Source organism: Chaetodon trifascialis, chromosome 4 (assembly GCF_039877785.1).
Source record: "Chaetodon trifascialis isolate fChaTrf1 chromosome 4, fChaTrf1.hap1, whole genome shotgun sequence".
Classification (NCBI taxonomy): Eukaryota; Metazoa; Chordata; class Actinopteri; order Chaetodontiformes; family Chaetodontidae; genus Chaetodon; species Chaetodon trifascialis.
This window is the reverse complement of record NC_092059.1, coordinates 24421315-24441598: the sequence shown is the minus strand read 5'-3', so window position 1 is coordinate 24441598 and position 20284 is coordinate 24421315. Positions and strand designations below refer to the sequence as shown.

General features: G+C 43.7%; 2 protein-coding genes across 9 annotated transcripts; both read left to right on the top strand.

Moving 5' to 3' along the window:
* Positions 1 to 121: 121 nt before the first annotated feature.
* pycr3 (pyrroline-5-carboxylate reductase 3) lies at positions 122 to 6901 on the top strand. Of its 2 annotated transcripts, none has more exons than XM_070960385.1 (7): positions 122 to 243; positions 3236 to 3329; positions 3414 to 3478; positions 4321 to 4500; positions 4603 to 4815; positions 5166 to 5258; positions 5396 to 6901. In XM_070960385.1, the coding sequence occupies exons 2-7, from the start codon at positions 3242 to 3244 to the stop codon at positions 5597 to 5599; spliced, it is 843 nt and encodes a 280-aa protein (XP_070816486.1). In that variant the 5' UTR covers positions 122 to 243; positions 3236 to 3241; the 3' UTR covers positions 5600 to 6901. The 2 variants fall into 2 exon arrangements, with proteins under 2 accessions (XP_070816486.1, XP_070816485.1); XM_070960384.1 differs by having other exon boundaries at positions 129 to 1103; positions 5396 to 6424.
* A 235-nt stretch (positions 6902 to 7136) lies between these two features.
* On the top strand, positions 7137 to 19225 carry LOC139329831 (elongation factor 1-delta-like). Of its 7 annotated transcripts, XM_070960378.1 has the most exons (11): positions 7251 to 7339; positions 10424 to 10481; positions 12476 to 13755; positions 14278 to 14395; positions 14589 to 14660; positions 15721 to 15783; positions 16115 to 16196; positions 17531 to 17643; positions 17757 to 17960; positions 18064 to 18258; positions 19099 to 19225. In XM_070960378.1, the coding sequence occupies exons 3-11, from the start codon at positions 12476 to 12478 to the stop codon at positions 19135 to 19137; spliced, it is 2166 nt and encodes a 721-aa protein (XP_070816479.1). In that variant the 5' UTR covers positions 7251 to 7339; positions 10424 to 10481; the 3' UTR covers positions 19138 to 19225. The 7 variants fall into 7 exon arrangements, with proteins under 7 accessions (XP_070816483.1, XP_070816479.1, XP_070816482.1 ...); XM_070960381.1 differs by lacking the exon at positions 15721 to 15783; XM_070960376.1 differs by lacking the exon at positions 7251 to 7339 and having other exon boundaries at positions 10342 to 10481.
* Positions 19226 to 20284: the final 1059 nt, after the last annotated feature.

Below are 20284 nucleotides of genomic sequence, written 5' to 3'. Positions count from 1 at the left end.
GATTTTAATCACGGCTGACAGGGAAAAGGTACTGTGCGGAATCATGTGTGGCATGTGTGGCTTTTGGTTCTGAAGGCGCCGCCCACCTTGTACAGCAGCGAAGGTGTTGAAAACAAACAACACAGTTCACCGGAAAATCAGCTGCTTGGTTGGTGGATGCTCCGTGTGTATCACATAGTTTAAGTTAAACTCCACTTTGACCTTTTCTAAACGTTGGACATCAGCAAATCTGAAAAACATCAGGTGAATAAATATCCTACCACCAACGTTAGCCGGTGCTATACGCAGCATCGCCTGACATCGTGTTTATGTCACTCCGTGTTATTTTATGGTTGTCCAGTCAACAAGAAACACGTGCATTGTATTTCTAATCTAATCTGTCCTGGATTATTTTCTAGCTATCCTTAGCTAGATGCAGCAGCAGGGGTACTTTTCTCCTACCGTGGTTTTTAAAGGCAGGATTTTAGCATTTTATCGGCACGGTTTTCAGGACCTATAGGATAAGTACAGCTAAGGTTTAAGATAGCAACAGCACAGCTCTGCCCCTGCCACACCAGACATGCTAGCTCCTAATTAGCAACCTAGCCGTAAGAACATTGTACCATTGGGCTAACGTTGACTAGCCGTCGAGCTAACGAGGCTACGTTGCCACAGCAATGGACGACTCCGGTATCAAGAAGCAGAACTGGGACGTGAAGGAGACAGAGTTATTTCTGGAAATCCTCAAGGAGCTGGATATGAAGAAATGCTTAGACGGTAGGAAAGTGAGGAATAACAAACTCTTCAAGGTGGCACACAGGAGAATGACAGCGGCTGGTTATCACAGATCTGTGGACCAATTAAAGTTTCGCTGGAAACTTCTCAAAAGTGCGTATTACAAGTGCAAGAGAGAGCCCGACTCCCCGGCGCCCACCAAAATACAGGGTTGGTGGCGCTACGAAAAGACAATGATAGCTATCATGGAGTCCAGACACCCCCTGGTCGGAGCGGGGGTCAACTCTGACAGGAATGATGAAGTGACAGAAGACTCGGATGGAGAAGCATCAATGCTGCCCTGGCCGCAGCCCTGCGCGGACAATTCCACTCAGAACCTGGATTTAATTGTAGGGGTGATACCGTGGATGCGATGTGTCATTAGATCATCATTTCATCACTTTCATGTGTTGTCGACATGCATGAATTCATTAGCTAACTGTGTGCCTGCCGTGAATATATCTCCAAATTGATATACAGTCATTTACTGGGTATACCTACCTTCTGCAGCATAATACAACAGTCCTGCAATAATCCTACTTTCATGACACTTTGAATGTATTAGAGAGGCGCTGCTTCAACTGTCTGCTCATTTTGGAGGCACATGGTGATATTGATATTTATTTTGCTATATTAATATTCTGTCTATATCAGTGTGAGAAGACAAATATTCGAAACACTGTTATAACATTATAATGTAATACAGTTTGGTTTGATTCATTATTTAAACGGGTAGATAAAAATCTTTTTTCAATAGAGAACCTGAACCCAAGAACATTCAGTGTGAGCATTGACAGATATTGAAATTCACAACACAATGTACTCATGCAGTATGCATTTGGGCTGTCTTAAAGAAAGCAATTGTAAGAAGCATTCAAAATTCTTTAATGTGATTCTGAAAAAAAAAAAAAAAAATCAGAAGAATTGAGATAATACTACTGCACTATAAACTGCAGCCTCCAAAATGAGTAATTTCAACAAAAACTGTTTGTTATAATTCTCATGAAGGCAGGATTTATTGCTAGGCTGTTGTATTAACCTGCATTGTGTTTACCTTGGACTGCTGACTGAGTGTAGTTGGTCTGATGAATGTGTGTGGAAAATAATTGCTTCGGCATATGGCCCCACACCACCCTGGTTCAAAAGCATACGTGCTTTTTTTTTGCCATATGTGTTGGTCTTTGATGTTTTTTCTGCTATGGTTTCGTTGATTGATGATTTTCTTTCTATAGAATGTCAGAAAGAGGGAAAAATGTCCATCACGAGTTCAGTCAAAGCACAATGGTATACAACAGGGACAGTCAGCAAATCTTCACATTTGACGAGCTGGAACCAGCAAATGTTTGGGATTTTATCATGACATGATTTATTGTCTATGAATTTTTCATCAGCTGACTGATGCTCATAACTTTGCACATTGCAGATGCATTTCAGAAATCTGATCCCAGCTTTGAGCAGTAACCTGCTTTCTGAAACATTATCAGGTTGCAAGCCCAAGAGGGAAATGTGATTTACTGTCAGCCTTGCTGCTTTCTCTGCTGCAGAAACCAGCTTTCTTGGCCTTGTAAACTCTAAACTGGGATGCAGTTGCATGGCAAGAAGACCCTGGATGAGGAAACTACACTTTGGCAGCGGTTATGGGGGAGGGGGAGAAATCTAATTACTCACCAACTGTCAGCCAGAATTAATCATGTTACCTGATTTCTTGCTTTAACCTGATTTCACACAGTAATCAGGTTACTTGTGTGCATGTAGGCACAGTCGGCAGCCACAAAGCATCTCTCTGTTGCTAAATGGTGTTGATGGATTAGCACCAATGCTCTCTTGTTGTATGTTATTGATACAGGAGTCCCAAAAGGATGTATCTTATAATTTTATGTAGATTTTCTTACAATCTTTTATTTGGTGAAGTAGTGTGACATCTACTGTTGTGTTGTAAGCATATTTAAATTGGAGTTGTCAGTTTTTCTATCAAACTTGATGTACACATATTGAAGTAGATACAGTGAGGCCGGCATGTCACTCCTCGCTCACTTTTAACCGTGTGGAGAAACTATGGCCGAGGTGATATGTTCAAATCGCTTGTTTTACTTGACTAACAGTCCAAAATCCAAAGGTATTCAGTTTACCTTCATATCTTGACAAAGAAAAGTATCAATTCCTCACTTTTGACAAGATGGAAACAGTGAATTTTCGCTACATTTGCCTGAAAGATATCTAAACATATTGCTGCTGCACATGCTTGGTTATCAAAATAGTTGCCAAATCATTTTCTGTCAATCAGCTAATCAATCAATTGACTAATTGTCAGTTGAGCAGCTTTAATTGTCGTGCAGTATTATCATAAATAACAGATTCATGATGTATATGTGTGATAATGTGTCATGATAGCGTTGTGTTGTAGGTTGTCTTGTGATTAACACCCTAATGTAAGCATGTTGCTGATGTTTTCCACTCAAATCTATTCTCTCCTTTCCTTTAGATCAAAATGGACCCTGAGATGGACTCCCAGCTGAAGATTGGTTTTATCGGTGCGGGGAACATGGCCTTTGGCATCGCAAAGGGCATCCTGTCTGGTGAGTCAGGAGAGAGCAGTTGAAGCAGAGCGTGAGAGGTTCTGAGTAAAGGAGCTAACAGTGTCTCATGTGTTCCCATTGAAGGAAATGTTCTCCCTGTAAACGTCAAGGTGAGCGCACCATCCTCAAGGAACCTGGGACGCTTTCAGGTACTTTTTTCCTTTGTCTTTTCTGTCAGTCAGTACTTAGTAGGACAGGTTGGATTGCAGGACAGTGAACGGATTAGGATCATGGTTACTGTTAGTAAGATCGGGTTTCTTGTGAACGGATAGTTGTCCTGCAAACCAATCCATTGTAATTCTGACCTTGTTCCTACAGAGTCCTGCAGGTGCCAGGTTTATTTTATTATTAATGCATGCACGTTATAGAGTAGTTTGATGGTAAAAATGAGGAATTAGCAGTTTAAGTTCTCAGTTTTCATCATTTCATTCATTATTTTCATCACCAGTTCATCTGCCAGTTATTTTCTCCGTTCATTGTTTTGTCACAGTGATGATCGTGACAAAGTGATATATACAAACTGCTTGTTTGAGTCAACCAACAATCCAAAACACAAAGACATTTAGTTAATTCATAACAGCCCATCACAGTTTACTAGAGCCCAAGGGGGCGTCCACAAATTGTTTGTTTTGTCCGACAAACAGTCACGATCCAAAGATCCTAGATCTATAATGATTTAAAACAGAGAAAAGAAGCAAATCCTCACAATGGTGAAACTGAAACCAGAGCATGGTTAGAGTTAGTGCCGCTTGAAAATGATGATTCATCTGTTATCAGGATAATATCCAGTTAATTTCTGTTGACCAATTTAACAATCAACCAGTCATTTCAGCTCTAACCCAAAGGCCATTTACAAGGAAGTGTCCACGGCCCCACACATAGTGGCATGTGTGCACCTGATAGCACTGTTGCACCATAACTGTATATATGAAGAAAAAAGAATGTTAAGGGAACAAGCACTGGGTATTTAATTGATTCCACTGCTTTTCAGGAGCTCGGGATTCCCATCACTCACTCCAACATCGAGGTGGTCTGTGGGTCAGACGTGGTTTTTGTAGCAGTCAAACCTCACCTGGTTCCACCGGTTCTCAGTGAGATCTCACAACACGTCACTGACCGACACATCATTGTGTCTGTTGCAGCAGGAGTAACACTGTCAACACTGGAAGAGGTGAGTGCACTGGCCCGTGTGTGACGTCTTGTAAACTGAATGGTGATTCTGTGGTGATCTAAAGATGAGTAATGTTGTTCTGTTTCTCTCTTCCAATCAAAGCTCCTGCCAGAGAATACAGTTGCCATCAGGCTGATGCCAAATCTTCCATGTTTGGTTCAGGAAGGGGCTCTCCTGTTCGCACGGGGATCCCATGCAAAACAGGAGGATGGCGCGCTGCTTCGCTCCTTGTTGCACCGCTGTGGTTTGGTGGAGGAGGGACCCGAGGCCTGGATTGACATCCACACAGGACTGAGCGGGAGTGGAGTCGCTTTTGTGAGTGTCCCCGGATTGCATGGTTTGGTTTGTTTAGCAGGAACTTTTTGTAACTGTCTGCAGACTATTGAAATTGAAAAAAAACATTGGTGCTGCCAATGATCCCAGTGATGAAGGTTTCATTTTAAAGGGAAATGAAAGGAAGGTCAGAAAATCAGTCATGTATCTAAAACATTATGAAATGGTATAGCATTATGAAACGATTGTTTGAAGTTGTTTATTTTGCAGTAATAGAAAGTAATCACTCCTCACGTGTGTGCATGCGTGTGTGTTTTCTGTCTTTATATGGAACAGCAAGGACTTGAACTCTGTACACCTCTGATTCTGATACATGTGATCTCTCTCTGCAGGTGTATCTGTTTGCGGAGGCGCTGGCAGAAGGAGCTGTTAAAATGGGGATGCCGAGTGCTCTGGCACACAGCATTGCATCTCAAACTGTTCTGGTCAGTTTTACAGTGTGTGTGCTTTTGTTTCACTCTGGCAACATCAGCAGTTTTAGCGTTGCTAAGAATACTGTACATATACAGAACAATATTTAAACCCACCATTATTAATTTAGTTTCTATTCCGTCTGCTGCAGGGTGCTGGGAGATTATTGCGTGACTCTGGGAAGCATCCAGCTCAGCTCCGCTCTGAGGTCTGCACGCCAGGCGGAACGACCATCTATGGGCTTCACACCCTGGAACAGGGCGGCGTGAGGGCGTCGACCATGAGTGCCGTGGAATCTGCCACTGAGAGAGCCAGGGAGCTCGGCCGAAAGTCAGCTGCAGGATGCAGGAAATGACGGATGCCGTTTCACTGCCACTCTAATGGACCTTACTCAAGCCTGACAACAAACTGACTCTTTGGCTCGACCAGTCGCCATGGAACACAAAGACAAAACATGACTCGTTACTTTTTTTATTTCAGTGTCTCCCTTTTATTTTCCCTTGAACATGTCTATGACGAGAGGGATTTGGTCTGAGCAAAAAGGAAATATTGGTTTAATCTTGACATTGATACGTAAATTATTTTAGCACGATTGTGTGATTTGTTTGTGAGAATGGCTACTATTACATGCACAACAAATAATTCAATCTGTTCTGCTTTAGGCAGTAATGCAACTTAAGATGTAACCCAAATTTGATAATAGCCATAGTTGTGAATATTGTAATCAGAAAATGATGCACACTACTCCTATTTAGGAACAGTTATTGGACACCATGGTAGCCTGTGAGCTTGAATACAACAGAAAACGCAGATGTCATGGAGTATTGTGAAGAGGAAGCTTTCAGCCATTAATCAAACTATACTCTGTGGCAGCAATCAGTCCAAGAAGCAACTTATATAAACTTCAAATTTGGAGTCGAGTCACGTCCTACGAGCCGTGATTGGGTTATTATGTGCATGTAATTATAGTATTTGATATTTGGCCAAATGAAGCATAAAAGTAAAATTTGGGATAATTTATGAATGATCATGGTTGTGCAGCTGCTGATAGTTTATGTCCCAGGTGTAGTGAACATCTAGGTGCTGGTTGTGTGTGTAACACAATGCTGAGAAAAAATATTTGTGACCTACGATGCCAAGTGTATAGAATGGGTTTTCATAAAGTGTCATGTGAACCGGCTCCCTTTGTGCATTGCCTTCATTTTATGATGTGAAGTTGATATCTTGGAATCAGGCATCAGCTGGCCTGTGGAGGCTCCAATTATCAATGAGTAGAAGCAATATGAAAATAAGCAGATCAAGCAGAAAAAGAGATGGGCACAGTGGAACCCTTGAGGCCCAAATTCACACTTCCAGACAGCAGAAAACAGCGGACCTGTGGAATGGATGGATGTGTGACTATTTACCTGATGCAGACTTGGGAGTGGGCCCAGATTGATGAAAGCAAGTGTTCATTGTGATGTTCTGCTGATGATCATGTCATATGACTGAAATCTCCAACTGAATCTGTTATACTTTCACTGGCTTTAAAAGAGCACTCACACTTGATTGTTATGCAGACATGACCACGAACAACAAAAGCTTCCAAGGTATCAAATTCTGAAAAAGAAAGCCAATCTAATGTCTGTCTGCGGAGAATAAATGAGTCTTTCGTGGCACTGCAGTGTCTGTCACATTATCAGGTTTAAGATTGGGGGAAAATTTTACAGCAGCACATAACGTGTCATAAACAGTAAAATCTTATCGTGTACGTGGCCAAAGGTTGCGCACTCAAAGTGGTCCTTTAAACTAAATTTAGATCTTTGTGTTACTTCTGTAAAATAGGAATAAATGGCTCCTGGAGGTCACTGATGTCACATCACTGAACGTCGACAATACATGACATTTAACATGGGGCATCAGGCAACATTAATGCTTCCTTACCCCCCTCCCCCATCCTCTAAGATCACACAATCACTGCTGCTCCTTGCTTGCTCCTCTTCCTCCTCCTCCTCCTCCTCTTCCTCCTTCCCGTTGACACTCACGACAGGAGAAGCACGCGTTTCATCCACCGGCCTGGTCTCACGCCGACAAGACAAAAAAAACACAGCAGTAAGTAACGTTAAAGCTGACTGACAGCTGGGGTTTGAGTCCGGGGAATGATGTCGGGATTCGTTTCGGAGACGTTGCGGGACGTGGGTGAATATTGGTGCTTTACTAGCAGCGGGGACTCGGCTCGTGTTAGCCGATGCTAGCTGGCGGCTAGCTGAATGGGCAGCTTGCTAGCGCTAACGCGGCTGTCACGCCGGCTGGACACCGGCTTCAGTGTCCGCTGTTCCACTCTGACATTTTACATGAAAGTCAACATGAGAAACGAATTCTTAGGTGTCACATTTCAAAACAACCAGCGTTATTTTTGTGTCCCATTTAATGCTAACCACCTTCATTGTAGCTAGGACCAACTTGAGAATGAAAGATGGCTAATGTTAAGGTTAGCAGGGCACACCTTTTGATGATGACAGCTGTGCCTCTTTTGTTGTTTTTCTTGCTTTTCTTCGTGACGTGACACATTCATGACATTTGGTGAAGGTGTTGTTTTCAAGTGTCAAGTCCTTTAAGCAGGAACTTGTTATCTCGGTGAACCTAATCTGACCATTTCAGGCTTAATTTAGTCGTGTTCAGTCACTGCGGATATTGTGTTTAAATTAAATGGACTTAGGTTGGATAATGGCAGGTGAAGCATCTGCTCTCATGTCTATTTGCCAGTCACTGAACTCCACCCTTACACTGCACCTGGCCCTGTAATTGACCTCCTTGTGAAGCACATATATCAGTGGGATGAAATATCTTGAGCAAAGTATTTGATTACAGCAGTATTCAAAGGTAACGTGGACACTTGGCAAAGGTTATTTGAAGTAACTTGACAGTGAATAACATGTGTCTTTATTATCATCAAATACCTGACCAATCTGTAGAGCCAAAGCCTGATTTAACATATCTGTGCCATTGAGCTCCATTGCTGTCCAGAAACTATTAAAACACATCAGCAGCCAGGCTGTTGGATTCTGTGATGTTCCTTCTTTGCGAATGACATGGACACTGTAGTTTATTTTTAGTTACTCCCACATACACAGTCCTGCTGCCAGAAATACTAGAGCACCAAATGTGTATTAATGTGCTGCTTAAAATAGCCCACTGTTTCCTCTGTTCTCAGTAACATTTGCAAAAAAAACCAAACCAAAACAAAAAAACCTACTGGATTGGGATCCCATGGGACCCAACACAAATCTCATGGGAGCAGGTGCTTTAAGTTTTGCTGCAGGTGATCAAGAATTGAACTGCAGGATGAAAATTATTGAACATTATTTGTCCGTGATCACACTGTCTTAAAATAACCACTTGTTTATTCAGAATTAACAGGTGAATAGGTCAGGCATTAAGCAAGCCCTCTGTCATGACTGTGAAATAGACGGTGGCCCATAAGGACCAAACAGGACATCATTTTGCCAAATGATGTACAAAAATCAGTGTGTTACATTCAAATGCAAAGGAGGACCCACTGCAAATCTCGCAGGAGCTGGTGGTTTAAACTTAACTACAGGTGAGAGGTGTCTCTAGTTTAGCCACACCCACTTCCATGTGACAAAAACCTCATTGGCTGTGTTCCCACATGGGTCACTCCTCCTCCAGAGCCATAACAGGAAACGTTTGAGAGAAGCATAAGCTGTATTATGTGTAGCTTTGGTTGTGTCTGCTCACCTGCAGTTGGTTTGTAAAACAAACAGCCAGTCATGGTGCTGACATGGTGGATCGTGAGCTGTAGTTTCCACAATGAACACACACCTCGTTCCTCCTTCTTGTCTTGCTGCTGCTCCTCTTGGGGTCATTCTTCCTGTAGAGCCGCTCTTCGCTGCTGGACCGTCTCTCTGCTCGGCACAGCAGACATGCTGGGTGTCCGCAGGGTACAAGCACTTCCTCACTTCATTCTCTGGCAGGTGGGACCCAGACCGAGCTCCAGACCTGGACCTGTACCTGCCAGCAGCGGTGCTGGACGGTCTGCCCAGGCCATTTGGCAGACCCACAGTCAACATCTACCCTGGTCTGCTCTCAAAGCTAACCACGCTGTGGCGCCACTGAAACCAAGTAACCTTAGTCCTGTCATCTTTTCAAGCTAAGTCTGTGCACATGGGCAGCCTGGTGCCAGCCTGCCCTGTGGCCTCCTGGGTTGTCTGGTCTGCCTGACACAGAGACACAACTGCAATGGCTGAAGAGGTTGGTGTGTTTACTGGGGAAACTCCAGCTCACAGTCTGCTGAATCGGCACTGCCACTGGCCGTGTCTCACAAACCAACCACAGGACTGTTAACTCATAGTGCTTTTCCCATTGCTCAGCACTCAGATGAACAGTGTATATACTTTTATAGGTCAGAATTCAGGGCTCTATTACAGGGTTCAGCTGTTGTAGATAAAAAAAAAAGAAGAAAGTATACATTTTCAATATTTGTGTGTACAAATGGGTTTGGAGTGGAGTGCCACAGACTGTAGAGATGGAACTGCGACATTGTTAATTTGGTTTATTTGAAGGACTTATTGACAGTAATATCACCAGTTTTACCCTTTAAATCACTGTTTTTTGAGTTTGGTTTTAGTGCTGCATCAAAAGGGGTGCATCCTAAAAATTCCCATAAAGAAAACACAAGAAATGATCAAATGTGGCAGAGCAGCATAGTGTATGATCTGCATACAAGAGGGCTGTTTTCTAAGTTGTAACGTCACCACTAATGCGTTTGGCTAATTGGACTGAAGGATTTCGACGACTTTCACAGCAAATGCTCATTTTTGATGATGGTGAGGAAAATAAGCTGCCCCAAGCGCTTCCTTTTAAAGAGAGCAGAGACACAGATGGAGAGAAAAGCTTTGGGAAGCATCCGAGTTGTTGTTTGAAGTTCTTTGTCAATATCAGTGCCAGAGTTTCATGTTGGGGTATTTATTTAGAGAAATCTTTAACATATAGCTTCTTTCTCCTCATCCTGCATTCAGAATTTGACAAGTGAGTATTCCCTATAACACTGGCATTTACCTCCTTTGAGTTTTGTTGCCTTTTGTTCATATTTAAACCCTGTTGTATCAGTTTAATTATTTTGCAAGGTGGTGATTGTTAAATGTCTTTTTTAATGGCTTGCGGTTAACTGGATGAAAAGAACGTGTTGAGCATTTGAATTTGATACTAGTTAAAGCTCGACACCTTCATCGCAGAAGGTGAGTTAAGAGCTTGAATAAGATTTTCTAATAATCAGTAAGCAGGAAATGCCTTCCCTAAACACTGCCCAGTACCATTTCTGTGGAATATGAGTGTTTGTCAGTGTTTCCTGTTTCATCCACATGGTGACACATGAAGGGAATGCATTTCCTGTATTGCAGCAGAATAGTGTAACTTTGTAAAAACAGCATGACTTGCACTTTGTGTGGTTTGTTGTTACCAGAGTCAAACCTCAATAGTTACTGAATGAATTACTTTGCTTGCATGAGCATGTCGCTGCTTTCACAGATCCATCAGTGTCAGCATGTAATTACTTTTAATTCACCAGCTTTGATATTATGTTTTGGAATATATATGTGTGTGTGTGTGTGTGTGTGTGTGTGTGTGTGTGTGTGTGTGTGTGTGTGTGTGTGTGTATACATTTTTTTGGGCACGTTCTCAGATCAGTCTGTGAAGATTTGTCAAGTCTCGTGCCTCATTTTTTTAACGTTCAAAATGAAAAGATTTGAATATTTACAGAGAAACATTTAGAGTTAATTTCAACATTTGTTCATTTGTGTATGGTGAAAAGCTGTGTTTAATCCTCTGAGTGCAGCTGCATCTTGTAAATAATCAGAAGGACTGGGTATCGAGGTTGTCAGTGTTGAGGTAAATGCATCCTATGAAAACATCATTTAACAGAGCAGATAATGCTAGCTGCACTGCTACACTGAGACATCCACTCAGTGTACATTTGGCAAATGCCCTTGCAGGAAGAGCAGTGGGCTAAAATAATGCCACTGCAAATGGCTACTGTGTCTCTTAAAATCATATTGAATAAACTAGAAGAAACTGCATGAATTCTCCCATAGGACTATATATATCTTAATGGTGTGTTGTTGCAGCAATCCGTTTAAAAAAAAAAAATGCACAGGAAAGCCATCATTGTCCATGGTCCACAAACCGGAAACACAGGACATGTCTTTATATTCAATTTTGTGATTTTACAAGGATTCATTTCTAAGTGTAAATAACTTTTTTGGCTAATCATTAGGAGGAAAAGCTCAGATCAGCTGCTTCAGTTAAGGGACAGACCACCCCAAAATCAAAAATGTATTTTTTCCATTAGTTGCCATAAATAGCAGTGCTGTTTATCAATTTATCTTTTCTGGACGTGAGATCTCATCAGTACGGTCTTCTCTTGAATATAATGGACACAGCAGTGTCTCTTTGCATAGATTACTCAAGGTCATCCACAGATCTTGTTGTGAGTGGTTTCATGTAGGAACTGTTTTATTTCAACCAAACTACACCTGGCAACCGTATCTCAGCCCAGCAGGAAGCATGTATCTACTCCATTAACCCTAGTCTGAAATTGCTAGCTTTCAGAGACAAGTTTACAGCTAAACAACACTGCTAACTATCGCTGCAGCTCAGCCGAGGAGGAGTCACAAGCACAAACCTCTCATCCATGAGTAGATGCACAGTGATGCAGCTGGCAGGTGTAGTTCAGGAAAAAGCACACATCTCTATAGCTGGTATCTTAAGAATTCTACAGCTCACAAAAAATAATCTAGATGGATAAATAGTGCTACAGGTAAGAGTAAAATAAAGTGTTTTTGATTTTGGGGTGCACATTAAGCAATCTCCGACCTGTCTTGAATTTATACCACATGGGCTGAGCTGGATGCTCTCCTGTGACAGGACTCTGTACTCTCTACTGCCGACTCTTGACAAATCACAAACACAGATTCCATTTACTTAACTTTTAACTCATCTGCATGGGTTTCTTTCTCTGCATTTCTCTTTGACTGATTTGGAGAGTCCATTTTGTAGTGAATTGTCATACATACAGCTTTATAACAACGCCAAAGTTAGTGTTTGACACTGATTCGTTTGAAGAACTTAGTTTAATAGATCATTCCCTTTGTGTCTCTAAACCTTCCTGCATCTCTCTAACTAATCCAAAAGCCTGTACCTGTTACTCTCTTTTTTTTCCTGCAACGGATTAAAGATGATGTCTAAGAAGATCCCCCAGTGCTCTGCAGTGGATCAGTTGGATGATCAGCCTCCCAGCAATTGTCAGGTGGACCGGTCTGTGAACGCAGCACTGGGGTGTAGGAACAAGGCTGAATCAGGTCAAAGAAATGGAGAGACCGCGTCATCATCCCCAGAGAGCGGAAGCTTGAATGGAGATGGAAAGCGCAGTGGGAAGAACCGCCGCCGCAAGAAACGTTCCTCCAATCCAGAGAGTCGCCCTGAGGGGAAGGTCGACAGTAAGACCAAGAATGAGGACAAGCCAGACAAAAGGACCAGCCAGCCACCAGACCCCCGTGCTGGACTGATTGGCCTGCAGTCTGAGTGTGCAAATGTCTGGTTTGAGCGCAGCGTCTACGAGCGAGCCGAGAGCCTCTACCAGTGCTGGTTGGCGAGCTCCTCCAATGGGAACACCCAGTCAAACCGGTCACCTCCAGCTCCAGGCAAACAATCAAAGTCTCCATCGGCTGTCACGCCATCTTCCTCAGGACTGGTGTGTCACCATGGCGATCAGGTGGCCTGCCACCATGTCGTCCAAGCTGTGTGGGTGAACAAGACGACCTTTGACCAAGCAGAACGCCGCTTTGTTGAAGAGTCAATGCCATCCATTCCAAACTCTCTGGCTCTGCCATCCCAGCCTAACCGCTCCATCCCACCCAGAACACCCGATGAAGGATATCAGTCTCTAGCCCAGACTCCCGCCACGCCGGTCATCCAACAAGCAGCTGTCACACCAACCAACAGACAGTCAATTAACGGACTGCCCCGCGTCCCCGTGGAGCTGCTAAGAGATGTGTGGCTGGAGAAGCCGCTCTATGACCGAGCTGAAGCGGCCTTCTACCAGAATCTGTACGGTAACAATTCCTCCAAACGGTCCAGCTGCTCCTCCACTGCCAGAAGCAGCGACCACCCTCAAAGCCTTGTAGAAGAGGAGGAGGAGGAGGAGGAAGAAGATGAGGAAGTGGTGGTAGAGGAAAAACGGGTGGTCCCGCAAGGTAAAGCAGAAGTCTTCCACGCTCTGCTGCCTATTCAGGAGGAAGAGGAGCCAGCTGATGTCCCGGAGAAGGAAGAGGTGTCCGGGGCCGGAGTCCGCTACTTCATTCACCCAGACAGCGAGCGGGTGTGGCTGGACAAGTGGCGGTATGATGCTGCAGAGAGCCGTTTCCATGGTTACAGTGGGAGTGAAGCTGTGGTGGCGAAGAAGGGTTGGAGGCCAGAAGCAGCAACAGTTGCCTCCACCGCCCCACTGAGGGACAAGTATGACCAAACCGGGAGAATGGAGCCGCTCCAGCTGTTTCACTTTTATCTTTCATTGGTTTTCTTTATGTGATCATGTGTTTCTCTTGTTTTTGTTTTTTTTCCTTTTTTTTAAATTTATTCACTTGAATGTGTGAACATTTTTTCTTTTTCTTTGTTCATCTTGTTTTTGTTTTTCATTTGTCATTTCATTGATTTTTATTCCTTGAGGTCTGTTTGAAATTTTCCTGAATGACTGTTGTTTGTATGAACCATTGTTGCGTTTTGCCAACTTCATTCAGAGTTTTTGTACGGTTGCGTTGGTGGGCTGTTTGTGTAGAGTGTAGATGAAAGCATTCATACAGTAAGCCATTTTACTGCTAATGCATCTAACATTGTTTATACTGATCACATATCAAGCAGTTTCAAGCGTATGAATTTTAAGTAGTAATACAGAATTTCTTTATTTTTTCCTTTTTCCCTGACCTCCTGTGTCCTGTTCATACATCCCTCTCTTGTCCTTCCTCGGTCTCTCCTCTGTAGCACCATGAGTTCAGTGGACTTTCTGGCCCAGGAGAAGATCTGGTTTGACAAACCTCGCTATGACGAGGCAGAAAGACGCTTTTATGAGCACATGAACGGCTCCTCACAACCAACACAGGTGCCTGCACTGTCTTTTTAAACCTTTTTACACCAAATGAGATTACCTGACTTGTTTGTCTGCACTGAAAGATTGGTATTGAATTGAAGCTAAAGAGAAAACAAACTGAAAATGAGGAGTCTTTTGATATTTCTGTCTTACTGAAACTTTTAAAAGGATAAATCAACATTGACTTCTGTCAATTTTCATGAAGGATGTTGGAGCTAACACCATCCTGCAAGACATCGCTCGGGCCCGAGAGAACATCCAGAAATCTCTAGCAGGAGTAAGTACACGCTACGTTTTTATCTGCCTCTTACTTCACATTTTCCACTTGTACCCATGTACGTCACGCGTCGCCTGAGCTATCATGGCCCCACTTGACCCACCCACCCCCTGAAACATTTATCAGTGATAACCTCAACAATACCAATGAAAGACCTGCTTAGATAAGATAAAACAAGCAGCTGCATGGACATTTATTTATTGTATGGCCTGACAATCTGATCTGATGACGCCTTTAATGAAAAACACGTTTGTCTGATTACTCAGCGTAGCCTGCTTTGCTGATCTGTTCTGACTGAGCAAAAGCAAGCATGTGATGTGCTATCCCTTTAATTGCAGGAGGTTTCTCAGTGCCTTAAATCACGTTTTGTGCCTCTGAAATCGCGTCTTTCCTTTCTCCTTTAGTTGCTCTACCCAGTGTCGCAGTGGCAGAATGGGAACTGGGTTTTCTCTTCTCTGTTCTCCTGCTGACAGGCTTAACCAAACTCTGACCTTTGAGCAGCTCATCCAAAACTGACAACACACTAATCTTTGGCCACATTTTAACGCTTGTGGAGCCAAATTTATAAACCAATTTGTTTTGTGCTCTGTTTTTGGCACTTTGAGGGCAATGAAATGCACTTTGTGCTTTGTGTCATCATGGCTATCTGTTAAGTAGCCAGAAACCAGCAGATTTTTTTTGTTTTTGTTTTTTTTTTACTTTGACCATTAATAGCTGGTGGTAATGAAAGTGTTTGTATAGGATTTCCTTGATATATTTGAGCTTGTTTATTTTTACTGTCATTTTGTTTTTGCTAAAGGGCAGAAATAGTTTGCTTTGCATGCAGACTATCTTTAAGTAGATCCCTCCGCTGCAGAGACATGGCTGGGTGTTGTGTGGACATAGCTGCCTTTTCTTTCATCTTCCATAACCTTCCAGCTCTACGGCGGTTCTTAGGTTGTTCTGATCGATGATGATCTGTTTTACACTCCCTCAGTGGCACTCCTTCAGCATGTACTTCATTCAGTTCTGTTCCTCCTCCCCTCCCTTGTTCATGTGTGAAATCCCCCCCCCCCCCCAGCTGAAGACTACACTGTGTAACAGAGGGTCTGATCAGCCTCCCCTGAGCCAACAGTCCCAGCTTGTAAGTGCCACCACGGCTTGTGTGTCCCTGAAAGCACCTGGCTGACATCCCGCTCCAGTTTGAGTTTATTAGAGTTCAGCCTTTTAGTCAGCTTGTAGATGATATTTTTGTTTGGAGTGTTACAGACCAAGTAGCGGCTCATCACTTGTGTCTCTGCCAGGCTCCATCTGTATTTCTGCTGCCACAGTGTGGCTGTAGATGCTGCTGAGATGAACACGGCTGTGTGTTGTGTGTTCACTGTTTGGTGTGCTTAATGGCTTTGGAGAAAGGACTGATGCTCTGGTTTGGCCATTCGATGTTGCTCTCAGTGAACTCTTTGTTTCCTGTGCAGAGCAGCAGCGGTGCAGCTGATCAAGGAGAGCTCATTTCTCGCATCAAGAGCCTGGAGGTGGAGAACCAGAGCTTACACAAAGGTGGGTTTGTGTGTCGACTTTGATCAAATATGATACATTTTGTTGTTTTTTCCTGCATGACGGCTATTTTAGTGTCCTGTGGCACTGTGGGGATATTTTTAGAGCCACCAATAGCAATTCATCAGTCAATTTTTGGAGCTGTAAAGTAAGCCATTGCAAGTCAGCCCCTCTGGTTTTGGGAACTTTATTATTAACACTTTGATTGATTAATAAAAGTATTATTGTATATGGAGCCCTAAATTATCCATCCATCCATCCATTGTCTTCCGCTTATCCGGGGCCAGGTTGCGGGGGGAGCAGTCTGAGCAGGGATGCCCAGACTTCCCTCTCCCTGGACACTTCCTCCAGCTCTTCCGGGGGGATCCCAAGGCGTTCCCAGGCCAGCCGAGTGACATAGTCACCCCAGCGTGTCCTGGGTCTTCCCCGGGGCCTCCTCCCGGTGGGACATGCCTGGAACACCTCCCTAGGGAGGCGTCCAGGGGGCATCCGATAGAGATGCCCGAGCCACCTCAGCTGACTCCTCTCGATGTGGAGGAGCAGCGACTCTACTCTGAGCTCCGCCTGGGTGACAGAGCTCCTCACCCTATCTCTAAGGGAGCGCCCCGCCACCCTGCAGAGGAAACTCATTTCAGCCGCTTGTATCCGGGACCTCGTTCTTTCGGTCATGACCCAAAGTTCATGACCATAGGTGGGGATTGGAACGTAGATTGACCGGTAAATCAAGAGCTTCGCCTTCCGGCTCAGCTCCTTCTTTACCACGACAGACCGATACAGCGACCGCATTACTGCAGCCGCTGCACCGACCCGCCTGTCAATCTCACGTTCCATCCTTACCTCACTCGTGAGCAGGATCCCAAGATACTTAAACTCCTCCACTTGAGGCAGGAACTCTCCCCCAACCTGAAGGGAGCAAGCCACCTTTTTCCGGTCCCTAAATTATGTAAATTATAAATTAGGTCTGTCCATGTTAAGAATGACAAATGGTCACCAGAAGTTAACAAAGCCCCAACTGATGTCTTTAAACTGCTAATTTTATATGACTAACGAACAACAGAAGCTATACTCCGCAAATATTAAGTGATTTATCTTGAACAGGGATTTAAAGGACTACTAAATGATCTTCATTTGACTTTCAGTAGACAAATCAATGATCGACTTGTTAAATGAGGGTTGTCATCGTTGTCATCTGCTGTGCAGTACACTTGTCTTTGCTTGTTTCTGTTTCTTGTCATCTAGAATACATGACCATCTATGCCTTTGTTTTCGTTTGTGGTCCTTGTTCATGTGTAATGTTTGCCACATAAGACTCATTGACTCTGCTCCTGTGTCTTCAGTGGTGGATGACTTGAGGGCTGCACTCTCCAAACTGGAGTGTCGGGTAGCAGTTCTGGAGAAATCTCCTGTGGCTGTGGCCCCGGCTCCCACTCCTTCAGTTCCCTACACAAATGTGAGACGATGCAGAATGCTTTGATCAAACTGTTCATGTTTTAGTCTGAGTGTAGCTCCAGCACATCACCATAGACTCCTGTTTGAGCATGCTTGTATTTTTACTCTGTTCAGGGCACTACCGTCCAGCAGAAGACCAGCGCCCCAGTAAAAGAGGAGGAGGAAGAGGAGGATGATGATGACATTGACCTGTTTGGCAGCGATGAAGACGAAGAGGCAGAGAAACTCAAAGAACAGAGGTTGAAAGAGTACGCAGAGAAGAAGGCCAAGAAGCCTGGTATCATCGCCAAGTCTTCCATTTTATTGGATGTCAAACCTGTAAGTGTCCTTGTTTAGTTATGGATAGAAAAACAGCCGACTGACTGACACTCTGAGCCCCTTTAACCCTGTTTGATCACCGCTCGTCTCCTGGCCTTTTCAGTGGGATGATGAAACGGACATGGTGAAGCTGGAGGAGTGTGTGCGCTCGGTGCAGGCTGACGGCCTGCTATGGGGCACGTCCAAACTGGTTCCTGTGGGTTATGGCATCAAGAAGCTCCAGATCGCATGCGTGGTGGAGGACGACAAGGTGGGAACAGACATGCTGGAGGAAGAGATCGTCAAGTTTGAAGACTACGTAAGTACTGTGCAGTGCTGTTAAATAAGCACCGAGCAGGAGAGGACATCTGGGGTCACTGTAATCCAGATGACGGTCCACCTGTGATCCAACAGAGTGTCTGCAGGTCTTGAAAAGTCTTAAAAAGAATTGATTTCAGTCTCCTCAATAAAGGCCTTAGAGGTGGTCTGCACTTTGATTTATCAATTCAAATGAGTAAACCAAAGCTTTCTACTGTTTTGGTCATTATTAAGACAACTAACCAAGTTAAATGCCCTGACACGTAAACTCCACTCAGCTCCCAGTTTAGCAGATACCTCAAGCTAAAACTAATGGTCTGATAGAACACTTGCTCCTCACGGTCTGGTTTTGTTGACATCGTTGTAGAGATGTTTATTAAACTTTTGTCTGTTAGAAGACCTCAAGTTGTGCTGCTGGTAAATTGTTACACTGAGGGGTCTCCAATATTCTGTCCACTCCATCTGTGTAAACAGCTCTCAGTATAATCAGTACAGTTTAACAGCAGCACAACCTGCAGCCTCCAAACTGATCAGAAAGTTGAATCAACACCCCTCCACAAAAACAGTCCATGAAGGGAGGGTTTATGGCAGGACTGCTGTGTTACACTGCATTACCCTCAGCTCACTGTACCTAATAAAGTGGCCGTACATGTCAGTAAAGCAGCTTCTCAGTCACAGCATGTTGCTGCCATCGTGTGGTTCAAAAGAGGCTAAAACAAAAGCTGGAGATGAGAGTTTAAAGTAATTGTAATTGTCAGGTGTGAGGGAGCCGACAGTGTAACCCTGGTACTGCTACAGATTTGAAACTCATTCAGGTTTCTCCTTTTTTCTTACGTTTCAGATCCAGAGCGTCGACGTAGCAGCTTTCAACAAGATCTGATTCTGTGTCTCTCTCTCTGTGTCGTCTCGCCTTGTTTCTCTGCTGATTGTGTCAACGGTTAATAATAAAAAACAGCTCTTGCACTGAAGCTATTGTCTCATGGTGTATGGTGTGAGAAGATGGAAAACAAACTAAGTGTTCTTGTCAGATTTTTTTAAACAGTAACACCAGGATCACACTACTTGGCCGTGTAGTGTAAATGCTCACTGTCAGTAGTTTCTCGTGTGACTGAACCAAGACCTGTTTAGCTGACAGTGTTTCACTCCATGCAAAGTGTCTGCCTGTGGCCCGTCCTGCTCACTCACAGACACTTGAATGTTAACAGCCACGGTGTCCAAAGTGTCAGCATGTTGTAAATGTGTTGTCCGTCTAGTAGAGAGCACAGTAACGAGGCCTCATGAGTCAGTGTCTGTATAATGACACACTACACGGGACCAACCTGGACTGATCTCATGCAGTCTGATCTCAGCAAAGACACTTCATCAGTGTCACCAGCCTTCATCTGTTAAACACAGTGTGTCCAGCTAGCGTTCACTTTGTTAGATTAGCCTATATTGTCTTGGCCATCGAGAGAACTCAGTGACCTAGCACACACTTACAGCTAAACTGTAGATGATCCCAGATCTACATACACACCATGAATACTGCACCATGCCCTACACCAAGATACATGGACGAGCACTGTCAGTACTAGACTCTGACTGATGGTTGATATTCTAACTTACAATCAAATATAACAAAAACAAATTCAAGTTTTGTAGAATCAGAAGTATAATAAACTACACTGAACTATAACGAGCATTCATTTCTGATGAGTTCATTGTTGTGTGGTGCATTTATTTAGTCTTCCATGTGTACTCCTTTGTTTCTATTTATGTGATGCCAGTTGCAGGACCGCTTTTTCATACCATTAATTCAGTCAATAGTTTAGAACTCCAAAACATTTCATTGGCATCTCTGGACTGAAATTCGTATTTATTGGCAGAAACCTACTGCTGTTTCTTTGATAAATGGCTGATGTGTCAGCAGAGCTCGGGTTTGCTCCAGTCATTTCTCTAAGTGGCTTTAAAGACTGCATAAAATTACTGGTCTCATACCGTCTAGATGTTTAGATGCTCTGTCAGTTCCTGGTGCTGAGTGCTGGACT